Genomic DNA, 23,029 nt, shown 5'->3' with positions numbered 1-23,029 from the left:
TCTGAGGTGTACATATAAATAAGAGGATGTGGTATGAGTGCCAATGAGTCAACTACCCATCCAAGTCTCAATGTGTAAAAAGTAAACAATTATAGGTCAAAGTACGGCCTTCAACACGGAGCCTTGGCTCACACTGAACAGCAAGCTATAAAGGGCCCAAAAAGACTAGTGTAAAACAATTCAAACAGGAAAACCAACGGTCTAATCTATATAAAGAATGAGAAACGAGAAACACTTATGAACCACACAAACAAACGACAACCACTGAACAACAGGCTCCTGACTTAGAACAGGTGCATAAAATGCAGCGGGTTTAAACGTTTTAATAGGCGCCTACCTTCACCCTAACCTGAAACAGTTACAACATAAAAAGACACATCAATAAGCAATTTTCGTTATTTTGTTCTTGTTTTCGTTTGAATAGTCTGTTATTTCGTCCAAGCAGTCGGGCGTTGGTGGGTGATGAGATCTTTTTTGATGCCCGTTTTTATACTGTACAGTAGCATCCATCAAGGTTCCAACAATTTTAAGGAATTTCTACTGTTCTCTCAAGGGGATTAAAAGTCATGGTTCACACAACATGCACAATAGAGAAAAGATAAATTTGAATACAATTATGAAAATGGTCTATGGGAAGGATTATTTTAATATTGGAAATATTGATTTTTATAAATAAAACATCTAAAGAATAGAAGTTAAGGAGTGCAATGTACGAAAATATTCCAAAGTGAATATGTTGATTTTTATGTCATAAATGTGGACAGGGACTTTTGCTCTTTTTTAAATGAAGAATGGACTCTGTGATACTTTTACAGCAAACGCTCTATACAAACTGTATTCAATGAAGAACGATATTAAATTTATATGTATGAATACTTTTGATTATCCCGGTCTATGTATGAATTAAAATTGTATTTAATCTTCAAATTGAAATTCAACTTTACTGTTTTTGTTTAATTCATTCCCAATCACATAGCTTAAACGCCATCCAGAAAGAGTACCCAGATATGACTTGTAAGGTAAACCATTTTAATTGGCTCAACATAGGGGAGGGAATCCAGAGGTCACTCATTTGTACATCTGTTACATAAAATAAAAAAAGTAGGTACGTTATAGGTTCCTCCCTGAAAAATAGGACACAAATGGAGTTATGTAGAGATCGTTTATATCAAACATAAACGTGCTTCGGAAGGGTAAGCATATCCGATATAGTTATTTCAACTGTTTTTTTAAGATTTTATACCTTTTGCAATACTCTTAAATACATATATGTATGAACAAAATAGTACATGTATGCAATTTCATAACCCCTCTCCTCTAAAAAAAAGGAATCATAATCATAGACTTAAAAAATACATCAATTAAGAATTATTTTCTTAATATCTATACATACATTAATATTGTTTACAGATTGTATTGTTTTAAGACCCCTTGAATGCAGTTCAACCCAGCTTTATGCTGATACATTTTACGCACTAGCATATGCAAAAACCAATTAAGACGCTTAATTCTTTTAATTGTATATAAAAAAACGTAAAAACCAATTTGATCGGATAGGCAATCACCGGAAGAAAAAATAAATGCTTTGGTGCTTTTAAGAAATGATAAAAAGTAAAATAAGAAAACTACCGAACTCCAAGAAAAATTAAAACGGAAAGTCCCTAGTCAGTTTTAGAATATGATATGTAGGTATATCATTATGACAACTCAAACGTAAAAGTTAATTGTATTCATTTAATTCATATTTCAAATTTTTTTATCTATATTGTATAATCGAACTTTTAAAATTATGGCAGTTATTAATATGTTTGGGGTATTTTTTTCTTATTTAATAGAAAAGGACACGATTATTCACTTTAATAAAATTACAATAAACAAATAAGCAACGCATATCTCGTGGTAATCAGTGCCAGTATCTCAACATCTATTACTGGTTGATTTGTATCAAAGTCGACAAAAATATAAATGTCAACAGAAAAAAATATAATTGTCTAAGTAATAAATCCTTATTAAAAACGCAATTAAAACTCGGTCATAACTATGTTGATCGCCAAATTGCATGATTATTATTTTGGGAAACAGTTATAGCGGCTTAACATGGACTTTTATTTTCTTTATATAAAAATAAGATGATGCGGTATGATTGCAAAGGAGACAACTCAACACCAGAGAGCAATGCCATAGAAAATATCAACTATACGTCATCGTATGGCCTTCAACAATGATCAAAACCCATACTACACAGCAAACTGTAAAAGGCCTCGAAATGACAATTGCAAATTAATTCAAATAAGAAAACCAACGGACTTGATTTTGCCTAATAATAAAATGAATTAATAACAAATCTAAGTTTACATAAAAGAAATAAATGAAATGAAATGAATAAATAGATGAATAAAGTAATGAATAAAGCTTTACATTAAATACTTTTTGTGTAAAGGATATATTCATATACTTGTAATACGTATTTTAGTATTTCAGTGTCCAAATCACATGTTTCAGCTTGGAAAAACTTCAACATGTACTCTATCGACTTGGTCTGTCTACTTTTTTATTTGAGTGCTTTTGGCGTAAATCGCGTTTTTTGCGCCTTGCTTGGATCGGGGGCGATCTGCTAACCATTCTTGGGCACATAAGATCAACCCATGTTTTGGTGGGGTTCTAGTTGCACAGTGTTAGTTTTTTTTTTTGCTGTATTTTGTATACTTTTGTATGATTTTTTTTTTTTTTTTTATTGTTGCTATTTTTGTGCTTGCCATAGCTTTGTCCGTTTGTCATCAATTTACGAGATTGAATATCTCTTTGGTTTCTACCGCCTCTCTTTTATACATTTGTAATTTATTATAAGCCTAGTATCTCTGGCCACTTTATGTTGTCATGATAATTAAGAAATTGTTTAACTGAATATTCGCCAGTTATATTAATATTGGGCAAAGAAAGAACCTTGGTTCATGTGATTTGTTTGACTTGTTAATAATACATCCTTATTTTATTCAGGGTTAGTTTAAAAGGTTAAGGAGCATTCAACCAAACTGCTGGACTGATACAACATGACGAACTCTACAGTGTCACATAACATGTCTCAAGAAGTTGTGGAAGAGCTTACACTTAAAATCCAAGGTGAATTTCAACACATTGTTAGTTTTATTATGTCTATTTTTTACGGAATGAGTGTTCTAGTTGAATGTTTTTGGAAACATGTTGGTGATAATTGCTCTTTGTTCACAAAGGCAGCAGCGGAATACAACAGACATATTAATTGTTAACTTTTCCGTTTTGGATTTTTTATTTATTATTGTTTATCTTCTTTTCATGGCTACAACACATGGGATGGCAGCTGGATATGTGGCGACATAGGGTGCAAACTATCATACTATCTTGTATATCTTTCCGTACTGATTAGCGTTTACACCCTAGTTATCATGTCTCTAGACCGTTATCTAGCAATAGTTCACCCAATTACATCAAAGATATTTCAAACTAGCCAGAATGTTAACCTACTCGTTTTTATCGCATGGCTTGTTATATCTGTTTCTTGTCCTCCGATAATTTTTGAAATATATGAATTTTCTTTCACTACAGAACGATCAGATTACAGAATTTCTTTGACTTTTGGCAGAACATTGGTGGCTTGTTTTCTTGTTGTTGAATATGTGCTACCATTATTATTGATATGTGTCTTCTATGGTGTAATGCTTAAAACACTTTTGAACGAAGCTGTAACTGTCAGTAATCGAAGAGCTACAAGTATGAAACCAATGAAGAGAGTAGCAAAGAGGGTATTCATTGTAATACTTGTATTTGCTGTTTGTTTGTTGCCGCATCACATCATCAATGTGTTTACAGTTTTTGAAGATTTATATAACAACCCTTTTATTTGTTTAGTATTTCAAAAACTTCAGAGTTCTTAGCGTATGTCAACAGATGCATAAATCCTATTTTGTATACCTTTATCTCAACAAAATACAGACAAAGTCTCCGAAAACTTTTGTGCTGTAAACGTCTACGACAGAATAACTTCAACAGTTAAATACTGCAAAGTATTTTATATGGAGCGAACGGTAAGTAACGTAAAACAGATGTTAAGAGACGACAGAGTCACGTAACAACTATTAATAATAGTACACAGAAAGCATAACTATTAATGTAAAACCGAATGCACCATGGTTTTTGCTAATTTAAAATTAAATTCGCGGCATAATATTGTATATGCATAGAATTAAAAAAACTTCACGTGCTTTTACATGTATAATTATGGTGAAATGTTTGATGTACAATAGGTTTCAGTAAATGACATTGAATGCATTTTCTAAAACAATTACCGTCTTTTGTTTCGGTATAAATGTGGTTTAGTTGACTTTTGAAAAACCGATATCCCATTGGAATGAAATCTGGTATTCCGTTTCGAAAGAATGTCACGCTCTCTGTAGAAGAACCTTTGCAACAACTCTTTGAGGAGTCCAGAGATTAGATAGCCTCTTACAAGGCCTAATGTATATCCTTGCAGAATTCCCTCTTTACCAGTTACAGTCCATATTTGCCACAACTCTCCCACTTTTTTCATGTTGTTGTACCTACGTACTTTTCATGCACTTTTGAATTTGATTTCGCCTTGTACAGGCATGAATGTTTGTTACAGAACACACATTAAGTAAGCAATAATCAATCACATGATTTATTTTCTATCAACTAGTTTAAAATTCAATACCAAGAACATTCCCATAAATCAAAAAAGATGTGTGGTTTACGTGTAATACTATACTGCGATAATAACTAGCAAAAACATTTCAAATCTTAACAGCTTGTGAAAATTTTATAAGACTAAACAATATGCATGTAGGCTTAATTTCCTGGTTATTTCATGTACTTGAAACTATTTAGTTTAATCTGTACACTGTAATTTATAGTATTTGCCTCTGTTTTGCTTTCGTATATAACTTTTGTACGTCTGTATTTATTGTGTGTATCTATATACCAATCTCAAATACCAATGTAATTGTGTTTATTGAGAAATAAAGATAGTATAGGTTTTACCTATAACTTATTGATTGATTGGTTGCTGTTTAACGCCACTTTCAGCACTATTCTGCTATTTGGTGGATGGAGCCGGATTGCCCAGAGGAGAACCACCGACCTTCGGTAGGAAAACTGACAATCCTAATCAATTACGATTGGAGTCGAGCACACTTGTCAAATGCGGGTTTCGAACTCACAACCTTAGTTTTGATCGGCTAGTGATTTTATTCAAATATGTACAATAAAAAATCACATGACAGTACCTGTTGTCACAAACAAACAGTTACATGTAGTTCGAGTACTTAGACCACTCGGCCACCTATGATCCTTTAACTATAATGTATAGACTGAAAGCATATGTCGATGAGAGAGTGATATACAACCTCGATCAGCTAAACAAAATAAACACATTTGATAGACATCTACAATTTCTTAATCTTGTGATCATTTAAAATAATTGTCTTAGTTGATAGTTGTCTCATTGGCACTGCTACAACATTTCTTATGTTTGTAAGGAAACATTGGCCTGAGACTGTTGTATTCACTCGTGTGGTTTTATTTCTACTAATTGACAACTAATACGAAAAGAGATATTTATACTTCAACATACGGCCTAAAACAATGTAATCAATGAAAATAAGCTTTTGTCAAGCTCAGAATGAATGATGCTACCGACCCGAAATTAGAAGATTTTATCAAAAATATAGCTACAAAATATGTTCTTACAACACCAAAGAAAAGCCATTAAACTTATCCCCGAGTTCCACGCTTAGTGATCTGTGACTGATATACATACAACAATCCATTATAGCATAGGTCTGGGAAGCCTTCAAAGACTACTATAGAATAGAAAACCCTTTTGGCGTGAGATCAATCGATCCATTTCTAATCAAATGCATCAAATTTAACCCATGAAAAGTTTATTAACAATACATCTATCCTTTGTATGTCCCTCTCATGAAAATGTCATACACAGCATGTTGATGTGGTTAAAAAGGAGTTGTCTGATGTATGATTGTGAATCAGCAACCCAATGGCCAGAAGAAATCAAGTAATTTTGTCTAATCGAGTCTACAACTCAGTTTCTGTTGAATTGTAAATAATATGACATCATTTTCTTAGTTAGTTGGCTCACTAGCTCCAACTTTAGACTAAAACTAGGTACAAACATTCCTACTGAAGTGCAAATAATTTACACGTGAAATTATTATTCACTAGTTTCACAGAGTTGCATAATATCTGAACATTTGTATTATGTATAAGTGTATATTTTTTGTATTTGCTATAATATTAAAAAGTTTTTCTCCTTTTGTCTATTACGTAATACTTCATGTATTATAGTTCCATATCATTTTCACATTGTATGTTATGTTTCCTTGGTATTTTTCGCCTCACTTTTATTTACAGCTTGTTAATATACTATATGATAATAAAATTCATGTCTTTTTCAGGACCTCTGATCCAACCATGTAGTATGGCATGTTTGTGAGATATGGTTTTGGTGGATAGGATGTTCATGAAGGACCTGTAGTACAAAGTATATCACTGGATTGAGCTCTTTGTCTAAGTGTATTATTAAAGTGCTTTGCTTTGAGCTCAGTTCATTGTTATGCAATTCATTCTTTTTGAAATAAAGATTTGACAGACAACTCTCATGTACAAGGATTTGTCAGGGTAGTATCCATTCTATGTACAATGTAAGTAATAAGGAGATAAAAGCATTTTATTATGATTTGAACCAAACTTTTTTTGTCCATTAACCAAATTTAAAAAAAAAGAACAAATTTTCCCGACAATGCTACACTCACTACTAGCAATATGATGCTAGGTTGTTTTAATACATCTGTACTGCCTACTGATGACTCGGTCCTGAGTGTAAATGGTCATTCAGTATGTTAAAAAAAGGGGCAAAATTTATATGGCCTATCTGGCCTAATTGATTTCTAAAACTATATTTCATTGTACATGTTCAACATTTTTCATTCATTTGTTTATTTCTTAATTTGTGTGAATTAACATTGTTACAGTAAATGTAACACAGTTAATTACTACACTTTCATACCACAACAAATACTGTATTGGTATCATTTATATTTGTATCCATATAACAAAAAAAATTGAAAAGAGAATAATTTTGCAATACCTTTTTCATATTGAATACTATAACTTTTTTAATATTTAGACATATTAAGTAGATTTTCATAATACCCACTTGACATGCTTCAAATTCTATCAGATTACTATTGGAGCAGATATGAGTCTTTGAAGCATGCTCACAAAGGTTTTTTTGTTGATATCATTTTCATATTGGTCAAAACTTTTTTTTGCTTCGGCCAGCTTTGGAGGAGATGTTATCAAAGAATTGATAAAAAACAACACAGAAGTTTACTTTCTAGCTCTTCTAGCCCCAAGCATCATGTCAGGCATTGTCATTACTAAAAACCAATAAATGTCTTCTAATCTGAGAAACAATTTCGACATTTTAACAAAATATTTTACTAATGGTACTTACAATCCACCACAAAGTAATATAAATAGAACCATACAAATAGTGAGCAAATACATATAAAAAAGATGTGGTATGATTGCCACTGAGACAATTCTCCACAACAGACCAAAATGACACAGAAATTAACAACTACGGGTCACCGTACAGCCTTCAACAATGAGCAAAGCCCATAACACATAGTCATTTATGTTATTTATGTACACAAACTAAACGAAATACAAATATCATGTAACACATAGACAAACGACAACCACTGAATTACAGCCTCCTGATATCATGTTCTCAGATATCATCTCCCATTTAAAAAAAAAATCACATGAAAAAAATGAACCTATTATGTGTTGCTCTCCTAGCTACAAAATGTATCCAAAATCAAAGATGTGGAAAATATTCTATCATAATCATTTGGTAATTAATGCAATCAGTGTCTCTTCCATGCCCGTCTTGAACATAAAATCTAAATATTAAATAAACAACACTCCTCATGCTCAGGTTGGTTGTCATCGTGCAACACAGTTAATAACAACATATAGGAAAAACATAGAACTCCTTTTGTCATATAAAACACTGTCAAACATCCAAACATACTATCCACATTCATCTGTGTCCACACTTGTTGTTTATAAAAATAATAATTGTCCTCCTTTTGACATTGTACAGTGGTAGCACTGTAATTCTTTGGTTTTAAGAAGTGTTGTAAACTTTTATACAATTTCCATATTATTGAGATTTTTTTTTTAATTGACATATTTTTACAATAAGACAGAAATAGTAATCAGTTTACAATAGACGGTTAATGAATTCATTTTCCTTTTACTTTTCGAAAAAAATTCGATTTGCACAATGTGAATAAAAATACATGTATCTTGCATGTTTGTACACCAATCACAACTCTAAACAGATATCAATTTCAAAAAATTGCGAGTGTATATATCAAATATGACTTATGAGTTTGATACTAATTGATTAATTTATGGAATGTTGTTTGCTTATCCTACAGCGGCAAATATTTCGTGATGTTCCGTACAACAACAAATTAACAATTAATGAAACATGTAGATTCTGTAAAGTGGGTCGATTGGCTTGGTATCAGATGTTATACCTTTTTGTAAATTTAGGACACTGACTTAATCACAATTTCCAATCGAAATAGATCGATGGACAAAATCACAGAGAAAATGTACACTTTGCGACAGGTCAGAGATAGGAGACTAATACTATTTCTATAGATTAGAATGCCCTGCACTGGAAAACAAAAGGAAATTGAACTTAACCCTATATTTATTATGGCACTCAAATGTATTAAAACTTAAGAAACTTTTTAACACAAAGAAAATGTCTCTTCTACAACGCCTGTGTAAACTAAAAAAAATAATCATCAACGTGAACATCGGCTAGACCACATTACAATGTTGTTTTCATGTTTTATCTCCTTATACACCAATTGTAGCTCACCTCTACTATACTATGTATCATTTGTTTTTTTTTTTTTTAAATAACGTATTTTATTGTTTTTATTGGATCAAGGGCTTAAATTTCGATGACCACTTAAAAATGAGGGTATGCGTAATATCAAGAAACATATATCATTAAAAACATTTTCTTGAATGTCTTCATTTTCATACATCCACGATATGTGGAGTCGGAATACACTATTATTCATGTGTTGGCAGAAGATAGCAATTGGTAAAAGTAGAAGAATGCTATCGACTAATATTTTTTGCTATTGATCTCCAAAGGTACTCATCTGCAAAGTCATTTGTGCGCGGGCTCCATTATAGTTTGGTGACCGTTAATACATTGAAGGTCGTCAATCATAGATAAAAAAAAGTTGTAAAGGCATTTACGATTGTAAAGAATAGTAATAGATTAATTTACGGCGTCGATCTATATAATGGACGACCATAAATCTATCATAACGCCATAAATATTTAAAGTTCTAATTGATGTGATTCCCGCGTGCAATATTTGAGTACGTTTAATCATGTAGTAACCATAAATTATCGTTTAACTGCAAAATCACTTAATATATAATTACATAAGTATATACTTTAATAGTTTCTACTTAAAAACACGTTGCAATTAGTAGTATTACCGGAGAACTGCCTATTCTAAATACATTTACAATAATATATCTTTCATAATTGCTACTTATGTTGAGGGCTGAATCAAGATTTAAAATATGCCATAGATGGTTTTTTTTATTGTGCTATAGTATACAAAGTGTGCATTATCTATCTCAGATATACTACATAGTTCAAATGTACTCTCATCTTACAACTACGACATAGTTGAACAACTTCATCGTTTAAAAATATGAAATAAAACAAAGGTTGTGCATGTTGTATGTTAATTGTTTCTCGATAAAAGAAAGGTTCCTTCCTAAACATGAGAACTCTTTTATATTCTGCATACAAAGTTATCCTAAAACATTGCCCTCAAGTGTCAAACTAGGTAATGTTTGTTTTTCTTTTTTGTAATTACTAAAAATAACAAATGTTTGTTCAAGAATATCAAATCATTACAAACAAACATATTTCACTGTGTTAAACGTAACACGGAAGGTGGATTCGAAGCGAAAAAAAAAAAAAAAAAAAAAAAAAAAAAAAAATCACACAATATTGGATTGGTAATTTAATCTGATCTAACCCTAGGACATCACCAAATTGATGAAGCATCGGTTACTATATCTTAATAATTCTCAGTGATGGAAATTGTAGAGTTTAACCATAATTATTATGCATGAATGTATTTTGGTTGTATACACATGAATGTATTTTGGTTGTAAACAGATGATGAATGTATTTTGGTTGTATACAGATGAATGTATTTTGGTTGTAAACAGATGAATGTATTTTGGTTGTATACAGATGATGAATGTATTTTGGTTGTATACAGATGAATGTATTTTGGTTGTAAACAGATGATGAATGTATTTTGGTTGTATACAGATGAATGTATTTTGGTTGTAAACAGATGAATGTATTTTGGTTGTATACAGATGAATGTATTTTGGTTGTATACAGATGAATGTATTGTGGTTGTATACAGATGATGAATGTATTTTGGTTGTATACAGATGAATGTATTTTGGTTGTATACAGATGAGTGTATTTTGGTTGTATACAGATGAATGTATTTTGGTTGTATACAGATGAATGTATTTTGGTTGTATACAGATGAATGTATTGTGGTTGTATACAGATGATGAATGTATTTTGGTTGTATACAGATGAATGTATTTTGGTTGTATACACATGAATGTATTGTGGTTGTATACAGATGATGAATGTATTTTGGTTGTATACAGATGAATGTATTTTGGTTGTATACAGATGAATGTATTTTGGTTGTAAACAGATGAACATTAACATCAATTATCAGATAAACTAGTATCACCCTCCCAAAAACTATAATCAAATAAAAGCATACAGTTATACTGAATTGCTCTTTAAATTTTCCGCTTTAAAGGTTTGTGTTTATTTTTCTATGTTGTTTTGTATACTGCAATTTGTCTTAACATCGTATGTTGGGTTTTTTTGCCATGGTGGTGTCCGTTTACATCGTTTGTCGCGGTTTTTTGCCATGGTGTTGTCTGTTTACATCGTTTATCGCGGTTTTTTGCCATGGTGTTGTCCGTTTACATCGTTTGTCGCGTTTTTTTGCCATGGTGTTGTCCGTTTACATCGTTTGTCGCGGTTTTTTGCCATGGTGTTGTCCGTTTTACATCGACTTATGACATTGTCTGAGCTTGAATATCCGTTTGGTTTCTTTCGCCTCTCTTTGTCCAGGAGAAGATAAGTGCTAAATGTCAATAATTTTAGAAATTTCACTTGATTATTTCTAATTTAATTTTATTTATATCTTCTTTTCCACTCTATTGATTAATTAAGTCTGCTATTTTAATTTCACTTAAATCATAAATTAATATTAAGAAAATTTGGAAATAAAGTATTTGTCGGTATCTTCCATGTAATCCATTATTTAATTTCAATATTTATTAAAAAGGAAAATTGATACTTTTACTTATTATAATCTTGGTCGTTTTTGTTTGTTTTTGTTTGTTTTTTTCCTTTGAAGCCGCTACCTTGTGTCAAACAAAGCCTGCATACTACATGTGGCGTTTTACACGGCGAAAGCAGTGTCTTAAATAATTTGATTTTCTTAAACTATCATTTCTTATTTTCAGAAATTATAAAAATAGAATATTATCAAGTTTGAATTGGGAACACTGGTAAAGGATAATATTTATAAAGAATTTAAAAAGTTCCCATTTTTAGGAAATAACATTACTTCTGTCCGTGACACTTGTGCAACCTTTATTTTCAGATTTCATATTTTGGTACGAAGAAGTTTGTTCAACTCTGTCGTAGTTGTACGACCAAACTAAAGTACATTTTAACAGCTCGGTATAGTTGTACGGTTGAAGAACATTTTAACAGTTCAGTATAGTTAAAATTGAGAACGGAAATGGGGAATGTGTCAAAGAGACAACAACCCGACCATAGAGCAGACAACAGCTGAAGGCCACCAACGGTTAGATATAAATAAGAAGATGTCGTATGAGTGCCAATAAACGTATTTACACTTTTGGTATTTAGCTATATTTTGCCTCCGAATGACCTTAGATCTACTCCGAATCACCTTTTGACGTCAGGCAACAATCACTTTTTAATTGTGACGTCAAATGTTTTGAATTATGATGTCAAAGTTTACGGGAACCTGTGTGATTTTACGTAATGGCGGACAAATTTGCATACAAGTGTAAATACGTCTATGAGACAACTATCCGTCCAAGTCTCAATGTGTAAAAAGTACGGCCTTCAACACGGAGCCTTGGCCCACACCGAACAGCAAGCTATAAAGGGTCCCAAAAAGACTAGTGTAAAACAATTCAAACAGGAAAACCAACGGTTTAATCTATATAAAAAACGAAAAACGAGAAACACTTATGAACCACACCAACAAACGACAACCACTGAACAACAGGCTCCTGACTTAGGACAGGTTCATACAAATGCAGCGGGTTAAAACATTTTAACAGGCGCCAACCTTTACCCTAACCTAACAGTGGTATAACATTACAACATAAAATGCCACACAATAAGATATCAATTGAAATGGCCTAATTCGACCAAAAAGAAAAAAAACAAGTAAATATGCACTGAACGAATAAGTTTGATCTATGACACAATATAAATAAAAAAAGATGTTTCAATGTCAAAAAGACAGCTTTAACCTAAGACAAAATGGCGTTAAATAAAGTAACGTACACAGGTAACTCTAAATATAATAATTTTGTTGTTAGGAGTACAGAAACATAATTTACTTAATAAATTTGTTATTAATAGTACGAGTATAGAGGTGAAATTTTTTTTTCGTCATACTAAATACTTATCAAAGGTGGTGCATATTAAAAAAAGTAAGACGATATATAACACAAAATAAGTAAACATTGAATAACAGAAATGCATTACAAATTGTGTCAGCATGTCAAATTAACACGAAAGTACGATTTGAGACTACTCGTAGAGACTAAAATCAATTAAAACACATCTCAGGCATGGATTTAGTGTTTTAACGCCATGGACAGCCAAATAAGACATGACTTGTGCAATGCTAAAATAAAAGTAACGACAGGGCAGTAGGATAGTTAAGATTTAACCTTATAATAAATATGTATGATGTAAGTTATGTATAGATAAAACAATTTCTAAATAGAAAATGAACGTGGATGTGTAAATATATATCCCATAAAACCATTGAAAAGAATACAAATTTAGTTATGTTTTAATTTGTTGCTGACAAAATCGATGTTAGTGCCAATGAAAACAATATTCAAAGATCTTATTACAACATTAATAAGATAACCTTTACTAATAAGATTGTTTAAAGGTTCGATAAGTTAACACGGATCACATAGTGATTTCCGCACTTTTAGTACAATACTGCCGTAATTACATTTTAACAGTTCGGTATAGTTGTACTGTTAGATAAAAAAGAAGATGTGGTTTGATTGCCAATGAGACAACTATCCACAAGAGACCAAATGACACAGAAATTAACAACTACAGGTCACCGTACGGCCTTCAATAATGAGCAAAGCCCATACCGCATAGTCAGCTATAATAGGCCCCGAAATGACAAATGTAAAACAATTCAAACGAGAAAACTAACGGCCTAACTTATGTACAAAATAATGAACGAAAAACATATATGTTACACAGCAACAAACGACAACCACTGAATTACAGGCTCCTGACTTTGGACAGGCACATACATAATGTGGCGGGGTTAAACTAGTTCGAAGGCACCAACCCTCCCCCTTACCTGGGACAGTTCTGTAACAGTACAATATAAGAACAACCTTTATAAATCAGTTGAAAAAGTCTTAACTCATAAGATGCATACAAATAGAAATACATCTAACAAAAACACAGAGTAGACGTGGACGGGTACTTAAAACATCCCCACAACAAAAAGACACTAAGTACAGATTTGATAGTTCTCGCAGTTATTGACAGCTAGTGCAAAGCCAATAAAAAAAACGAGTACATTTTAACAGTTCGGTATAGTTGTAGAAATAAATTACATTTTTACAGTTTAGTATAGTTGTACGGATTGAGTACATTTTATCTGTTCAGTATAGTTGTACGGTCGGAGTACATTTTAACAGTTCGGTATAGTCGTACTGTTAGATTACATTTTAACAGTTCGGTATAGTTGTACGGTTATATTACATTTTAACAGTTCGATATAGTTGTACTGTTAGATTACATTTTAACAGTTCGGTATAGTTGTATTGTTAGATTTAATTTTAACAGTTCGGTATAGTTGTACGGTTAGATTACATTTTAACAGTTCTGTATAGTTGTACTGTTAGACTACATTTTAACAGTTCGGTATAGTTGTACGGTTAGATTACATTTTAACAGTTCTGTATAGTTGTACTGTTAGACTACATTTTAACAGTTCGGTATAGTTGTTCGGTTAGATTACATTTTAACAGTTCGGTATAGTTGTACGGTTAGATTACATTTTAACAGTTCAGTATACATGTAGTTGTATGGTTAGATTACATTTTACCAGTTCGGTATAGTTGTACGGTTAGAATACATTTTAACAGTTCGGTATAGTTGTACGGTTAGAGTACATTTTAACTGTTCGGTATAGTTGTAGGAATAGAGTACATTTAAACAGATCGGTATAGTTGTACGGTTGAATGCATTTGAACAGTTCGGTATTGTCACGGTTAGACTACAGTTTAACAGTTCGGTATAGTTGTACTGTTAGATTATATTTTAACAGTTCAGTATAGTTGTACGGTTAGATTACATTTTAACAGTTCGGTATAGTCACGGTTAGATTAACAGTTCGGTATAGTTGTACTGTTAGATTATATTTTAACAGTTCAGTATAGTTGTACGGTTAGATAACATTTTAACAGTTCGGTATAGTCACGGTTAGATTAACAGTTCGGTATAGTTGTACGGTTAGATTACATTTTAACAGTTCTGTATAGTTGTACTGTTAGATTACATTTTAACAGTTCGGTATAGTTGTAGGAATAGAGTACATTTTAACAGTACGGTATAGTTGTACGGTTATATTACATTTAAACAGTTCGGTATAGTCACGGTTAGATTACAGTTTAGCAGTTCGGTATAGTTGTACGGTTAGATTACATTTTAACAGTTCAGTATAGTTGTACGGTTAAATTACATTTTAACAGTTCGGTATAGTCACGGTTAGATTACATTTTAATAGTTCGGTATAGTTGTACGGTTAGATTACATGTTAACAGTTTGGTAAAGTTGTACGGTTAGATTACATTTTAACAGTTCTGTATAGTTGTACGGTTAGATTGCATTTTAACTGTTCGGTATAGTCACGGTTAAATTACATTTTAACAGTTCGGTATAGTTGTACGGTTAGATTACATTTTAACAGTTCGGTATAGTTGTACGGTTAGATTACATTTTAACTGTTCAGTATACATGTAGTTGTATGGTTAGATTACATTTTACCAGTTTGGTATAGTTGTACGGTGAGATTACATTTTAACAGTTCGGTATAGTTGTACGGTTATAGTAAATTTAAATGTTCGGTATAGTTGTACGGTTAGAGTTCGTTTTAACAGTTCGGTATAGTTGTACAGTTAGATATCATTTTAACAGTTCGGTATAGTTGTACTGTTAGATTACATTTCAACAGTTCGGTATAGTTGTACGGTTAGATTACATTTTAACAGTTCGGTATTGTTGTATGGTAATATTACATTTTAACAGTTCAGTATAGTTGTATTGTTAGATTACATTTTAACAGTTCGGTATAGTTGTACGGTTAGAGTACATTTTAACAGTTCTGTTTATCTGCGATATTTGATGTATTCTTTATCTGTGTAGTATCTATATTATAGCACAGTAAAAACAAAGAGATATTGCATATAGCATGTGTTATATCTTGACATAAGTAGCTAATATGAATTCAAAGATATATATTTTTGTAATTTGAAGTAGAAACTATCAAAGTATTTACTTAATGCAATGATGTAAGTGACTTTGCAGTTAAACAATTATCTAGGGTTACTGCATGGTTATGTATTAGATACAATACAAAGGTAACAAAGAAACAGGCCGGTAACAACCGTTGCCGGATAGTTTTTCTGCACGAGTAGTCAGGTCAAGGTCCGAGGCGATAGCCGAGGACCTTGACCTGACTACAAGTGCAGAAAAACTATACGGCAGGTTGTTTTCGGCCTGTTTTTTGTTACCTTTGTTTTGTATCTGACTTGTACGACGTTTCAAGAAAGAAGTAGTACATTTTGCATTTGGAAGAGGTAGCAAAAATAAACATATTAGAAACTTAAATGGTCATATACCAGTTAATGTAAGTTACAGTTTAAACACATTTTTTTTCACTTCCCTTCAGCCGAGAGTTTTTTTTCATAAAAAAATCAAGAATCTAATATCTTTATGAAAAGAACCAGTTCAAGTAAAAGGTGAATGTTGTACACATTTGAGACTTTTTAAAATGCAACTTCGCAAGTAAGTAATGTATAAAAAAGATTTCAGAGGTAAGCAAGATACCATTTGATTTTTATTGGGGAAAAACGGAAAAAGTGTGTGTGTGGGGGGGGGGGGGGGGAATAAATTTAAAATAAGCATGCTTGATCCTTTTTTGGTTGAACAAATGCAGGATGTACCATTCCATACCCCCATCCCCCTTTTAAAAAATCTTAAAAATCGTACGTTTATAAACGAATTCAATATATATATGAATTCGAAAAAAACATAAAATTATCAAAATAATGAATTTACTCTCTCATTAGTGAATGAAATGATATGGAAAAAATGGATTTTTTCTTTTTATTAGATATATATAGGCATATATTTTGGATTTTTTTTAAAGTTCAGGTTTTTATATGTCTCTGATAGTGTTGATCAGGATTAAACACGTGTCACTATATGATCCAATCGCAGCTTACCGTCCAAAATTGATGACATAAGTTGAATGATTTTCTTCAAGAATTTGCTGCATATTTGAACATGTATTATGTTACACGGACACTTTTTATCTAGTCTAGAGGATCAATGGTGCATTGGTGAGTTGATAGGGATTTTACCTTTTGATTAGATTTGATTTTTTTATATATATATTTCCTGTCTTTTTTATTGATATATAAACGTACCAGCTTTTCTTTACTTTCAGCATTGTTCAGAATACTATTCATGTCCATATATTGAAAAAAAAACATTTACGGACCGACCATTTAGCTTCAAATGGGTTATGTTCTTTTCTGAGTAAGAAAATTATTAAGTTTTTTCAACGCTATCACACAATTTGTTTTCGAAATTAGCACTATTATATACGGTATTCGAAAAATCAGGAATCAGAACATTATTTTGTCATCTGCTTGACCACATTATATTTTTTCTCATATAATTGGGGATCAAAATATTTTTTAGGAAAAAACCATAACCCCTCTTTTGAAGTTTAATGGTCAATCCCTTAGTGTACTTATATGAATAGTCATTTACTGGAATTGTTTGGGGAAAAAAATTTATTGATGCTTAAGTAAATATTTTAATAAAAAAGACAGGAAATATTTCGGTTAAACAAAAAGTTCAAATCTAATTGAAATTTAAAGTACCCATGAACTCACTGATCATGCACGGATGATTCTATTCATAAAAAGAGTCCGGTAACAACTAAAAAGTGTCCGTGTATCATCTAAAAAGAGTCCGTGTAACACCCGTTAAAGTACTGTTTTTCTATAGCTCTGCTGGGGGCAGAGTCGTACAATTGACATTTGCGGACACTAGGTTATACCTAGGATTACACTTAGACTTACGATTACAGTCGACAAAAAACAAGGGGTCATCTCAAAATATAAAATAAAAACAATAGAGATACATAGTAAAACTTTTTTTTGTTATGTTAATAAATCTTATGAACGACACACTAATGCAGCGCAAATGGTCATGACATATTTGAATCGCTATATTGGATGTCACCTAAAAATCCCCATAACTTTGTATTTTTTTAATTCTCTGATGGCGGGTTTAACGTTTATTCTATGGTGTGTAATAAGTCTATTTTATTGTCTACACTTCCTCTACATATTCTGGGGTTTTCAAACAATCTGTTGTCTTGTATAAGGTGTCAGAACGTATGTCTGTTCGGATATATTTTGTCGTCCACCAAAAACAGCAGAGAACCATACGCGTTTCCCGAGAAACAGAGTACTTCTTTTTTATGCTATAACTCCAAAATTGTGTCTTACCTTAATTTAGTATAAAAAAATCGTTAAGAGGGTACTCTACAAACGGTGTACTTGAAAATCACTAGATTGTTGATTGTTGATTGTTTAACGTCCAGTGGCAAATATTTCATGCATGTTCAGGACGAGAACAAATTAACAATAAATACAATAGTTAGGTTCTGTAATAAAGGCCGTCCGGGATGGTCGGGGAAATTTGGACTGCACCTGGAAAATGAGGGTGTATTGGATAAGGACAGAAATTAAGCTTTGCAACAGGCTACCTACGGACCTCCCAAAGAGTTCAAATAGGTAACAGAAGAAACAAAACAAAATGACAATTATCAACATAAATTAACAAAGGATTATCAGCAGTTATTGACATGCAAGCTCCAGACCTCAATTAAACTGATTGAAAGATCATGCCTTCATCATATGAAAATCAAGCACGTCAGTGGTTTAGTATCATGCCATCATAAATTATACGAGAAGAACATAACCCGTATCATGCCAACAACTGGTTTTAGAATACATATGTTTATTTCAGATGCAAAGACCCTATGAGTAAATTAAAATTAATTATTGAAGCGAATGACGACATTGTTGTGCTTTATTACCATAAAATATATGATGTGAAATACCTGAACGTATAAATTGTCTGCACGTTGATTTATATTTTTAACAACAAGTTGAGATATATATCAACACCATAAGATGGTGCCAATAGAACGTCACCATCTAAAAAAGGACAATTAACAATAGGAAATGAAAATACATCTCTTTTATCGTAAATGTTAGTATTAAGCCTCCCATTAAAAATATAAATATCAAAATCCAGGAATGGGCAGTGTTTATTGTTAGTATTAGCTTTATCTAAAATCAGTTCAACAGGACAAATATAGTATATTTGAATTAAAACATTGTCATGTGTACGCAACATGACATTTGCTATAATATGTCATTAACCAGTTTTGTACATTATGTTTGAAACTGCCCCTTTATTAATAAAAGTAGAACTGGTCCATTACAGAATAACAGGGCATTAATACAGGGCCATTACGAATCAACATGGCTATTATGAATAAACAGGGCCTTATGAAAAAAACAGGGCCATTATGAAAAAAATAGGGCCATTATGAATAATCAGGGCTATTACGGATTCCCAGTTGCTATTAATTCAAATATATTTCTGGGGAAAAGAAACATCAAGAAATTGAAAGTTCCGAAAAATCATGACTCATCTTATTTGACCCAGTTGTCAAGTTGATAATTACATAATACATTCCATGATGTGTATCAATTTATTCAATTTTGAGTTTTAAAATCAAGAATGAAATCTTGTGTTTTGTATGCCATAAATTGCTTTGAATGGGACAACAATAACATTTCATTTTCATTTACATGTTATTCCATCACATGACTTTAAAAGTTTCTTATTAATATTGCATTTGGTATAATTAGATATAACTGTTTTATACATTTTTTCCACAAACAACTGATTTGGCTTGGTAAATTTTACACATTGACGTTTTGGTTAATAAGAGTGTTAAGAAATGGGTGTTTTCAGATTGCCTCTTTCATTTGTCCTCGGTCAGTAACAATGGCCTCACAGGCTGTAATGTCACTCGGCATTGTCTCGTGCTATTACAGGCATCCCCGACCATTATAACAGAAACAGACCTTGGACATATAATAGGGCCCTTATGAAAACACCCATTGATTAATACTATAATGATATATAGTTATATAAAATAGCAGAGAACATTTTTTTTATTTAAAAATATAATATATATAACTATGGTAATATGATAGTTGTTTCCAAATTTCAGGTAAAACACATGTTTGTTTGATATGGTAGTAATAACTGCAGTTTGTTGATATTTGGCCATGTATAATAACATCTTGAGAAGTATTCAAGTCTATACTATTTATATGCTGCTTCTTGGTTAAACCCCAAGCAGGTTCCAACCAAAAATTTTAAATAGATATTAATTTGGTGAAGGTTCAAAATAATGTTTACAGAATAGCGAAAAATGGGGGAATATAGAGAAAAGTGGCCAAAAATTAAAGAATACAGAAAGCAAGACCCGCTCAGCCGAACACACTTAGATCAAAGGCTCGGTGTTGAAATACCAATAACTATAATTTTATATTAGTGGAGTGACATGTCTACATGTGGAATATTACCTTGTGGTGTAGTCAAACGTTTCGTTCTAATACAAATTATGGTTCACAGTTAATCCACATAAACAAATTGTCGCCCTGAATACATGTAATTTCTGGTTTTTATACAATAACTCAAACATTTATTTTAGGTGACATGATTTTTACATGTCAAGTATACAATTATAAAGCAGTCGAAAAATATATGGAATGTATCAGTATATTATACTTTCATGACAAGCACTATGAGAACTACATCCAATAGTGACAACGAATACGTCCCTCTTGAACTGACCATTCGCTCATAAAATGTTGGCATTTCCAAAATTCTCTTGCGTAACTTCAAATCTAGTATTCCCGAAGATACAAAAATGACTTTTATGAGTTTACCGAAATGAAGGACTGGAAGTTTGTAATCCCAAGAGAGCAATGTATTTATCTATCTCAATCAACTCACCACAAAACAGTTATATCAAAATTCATAGTATAGCCCTAACCGTTCATTCCGAGAGGTCTTATTGATATTCATTCATTTCACGTCGCTTAATTTGTAGTGAGAAATGTGTTCAGGGGTATTCAGGTTAGGACGAAGTCATCTAAAGTATGATCTACGTTCAAAGGGAAGTAAATCATATTCTTTTTTTGGCAAATCCCGACTGGTTTGAGGTTCAAGTGTTTTAAGCGTATTGTTGACCAGCAATGGTGTTCATTATATTTTGAACAGCTTAATTTCAATGCATGATATCTTATAAACAGGTTCAGTGCTTTGAACTTACTGCAGTAACTGCAGAAATGTTTTGATACGGTTAAGTATCGATTACTCTATTTTTGTATGTAATTTACTGTGTTCTATACACAGACAAAGATTGAAATGAAGATCGATAATTTATAATTTATGGAAATTCAAATCAACGGTCGCCATTTCAAAAACAATAATTGTTTCAACATCTAAAACAAAGAAAACTCAACATCGGTAAAATATGTACACAAGTATATAAATTGTGCTGCTGGGAGTCTCATGATGTCTTGAAGCTGATGTTGTTAGATGCAGAACAGCAATAAAAGCGCTGATATTTTAATCACTTGGTTTGTTTTGGTTTGGTTTTTTTCGGTTCGTTTGTTAAGAAGTTACTCTAAAGTCTCGTAACTGCAAGTATCTGAAACCTATGATTAGTTTAATTATCTTTTCGTATTCATGTCATCGCTTGAAACTATTTTTTAGTGTGTTTTTTTTTTTCCAATTACAAAATACTTTATATTTTTAGTAAACACTGACGTACGTGTAATGCAAAAACATATTTAGAATTACTTAACTCAAATTTAATAAATGGCAAAAAAATTGGTAATGTCTTCAACTAAAAAAAACCAGACATGATTCATTTAACAAACAAAGCAAAGAACATCAGTGATTTACAAATAAGGTTTTATCAGACGCCAAAGCTGATATAGTTTTGTATCTCTGTACGAAGCTGATTTAGTATTGTATCTCTGTACGAAGTTTCAAGCCTGCTTTATTATTACAACAGTGTAATCTTATATTCTGAAACGGCAAGGGAACCTTTGTCTGATAGAAGATATCTAAGAAAACTTCAGTTTTTACAAAACATGTACATGTATTTATCATGGAAAGACTCCCATTTAACTACGAACACATACACTACCACCTGTAACTATTTATAGATATAATCTGCGGAACAACACTGAATCATACTACCATTTTGTAATAGGTTTGAATTTACAAAAAAAAATCTATTTTCCGAAAACAATATGGCAATGTTATGAAGTAGATAAAACAATTAGAACCACATTCCATCTCCAAATTTAAATATTTTCTTCAAAAGTAATCCCATCAATCCAAAGCCCATCAGCACTATTATGTTGGAGAAAGTAAGCTAATTATTATATTCACAAGTCTTTGATATCCATATTCAACTCTCAATTATGACCTTTTTATATTCTATATAATAAATTACCAAAGCTGTCAGTGCGGAAGTATGACTGAAAACAGCTACTACGTGTATCTTTTTTTTCTCGTAAAAAGTGAACGTTGTAACCATTAGATATATTTCTTTCTTCTTTTTATATAATAATCATATAAAGTATGTTGAGGAATATAATGGTGACGTGTATTGTGGGAGATTTTGTACTTTTTTTGTAGCTTTATTGTACAATAAGGATAACGGTACCAATTTCGTTGCACCAGATGTGCATTTCGATAAAATAATGTTGCTTCAGTGATGCTTTAGGCCAAAATATTTGAAATCAAAAACTTAATTAAAACGATGAAGAGCTGATAAAATCAAAAAGGTAAGGCCAAATTCGGACAAGGAATGAGATCTATGGAGGAGGGACATACACATTTATAACTATTTAATGTTGTTGTTGCATGCTTTCTAAGTTATGATAACTTGTATCCTATCCTATTTTGTGTGTACGTAATAGCAAATGAAATATATTTAAACGATGAAAAACAAAGACTTGAATATATGTATTTGCTGCTTCTTAGCTAAACACGACGCATTTAGGAGTTGAAATGAACACTGGTCGGTTCGGCGTCTGAATAACGACCTAGAATTGTG

The 23,029-nt window shown here is 31.8% G+C and overlaps 1 protein-coding gene across 1 annotated transcript; it reads left to right on the top strand.

Annotated features, from left to right (window-relative positions):
* Positions 1-2,129: 2,129 nt before the first annotated feature.
* Positions 2,130-4,030, top strand: LOC127708235 (allatostatin-A receptor-like). The gene is made up of 3 exons (XM_052213079.1): positions 2,130-2,137; positions 3,338-3,517; positions 3,886-4,030. The coding sequence occupies exons 1-3, from the start codon at positions 2,130-2,132 to the stop codon at positions 4,028-4,030; spliced, it is 333 nt and encodes a 110-aa protein (XP_052069039.1).
* Positions 4,031-23,029: the final 18,999 nt, after the last annotated feature.

Source organism: Mytilus californianus, unplaced genomic scaffold (genome assembly GCF_021869535.1).
Source record: "Mytilus californianus isolate M0D057914Y unplaced genomic scaffold, xbMytCali1.0.p SCAF_7, whole genome shotgun sequence".
Lineage (NCBI taxonomy): Eukaryota > Metazoa > Mollusca > Bivalvia > Mytilida > Mytilidae > Mytilus > Mytilus californianus.
This window is presented reverse-complemented; position numbering and strand designations above follow the sequence as displayed.

Bases quoted from the DNA above. Each gene is read 5' to 3' on its own strand.
- LOC127708235 (XM_052213079.1), top strand. The intron at 3,518-3,885 runs GCTTGTTATATC...TTATTTGTTTAG, and splicing joins CTACTCGTTTTTATCGCATG to TATTTCAAAAACTTCAGAGT.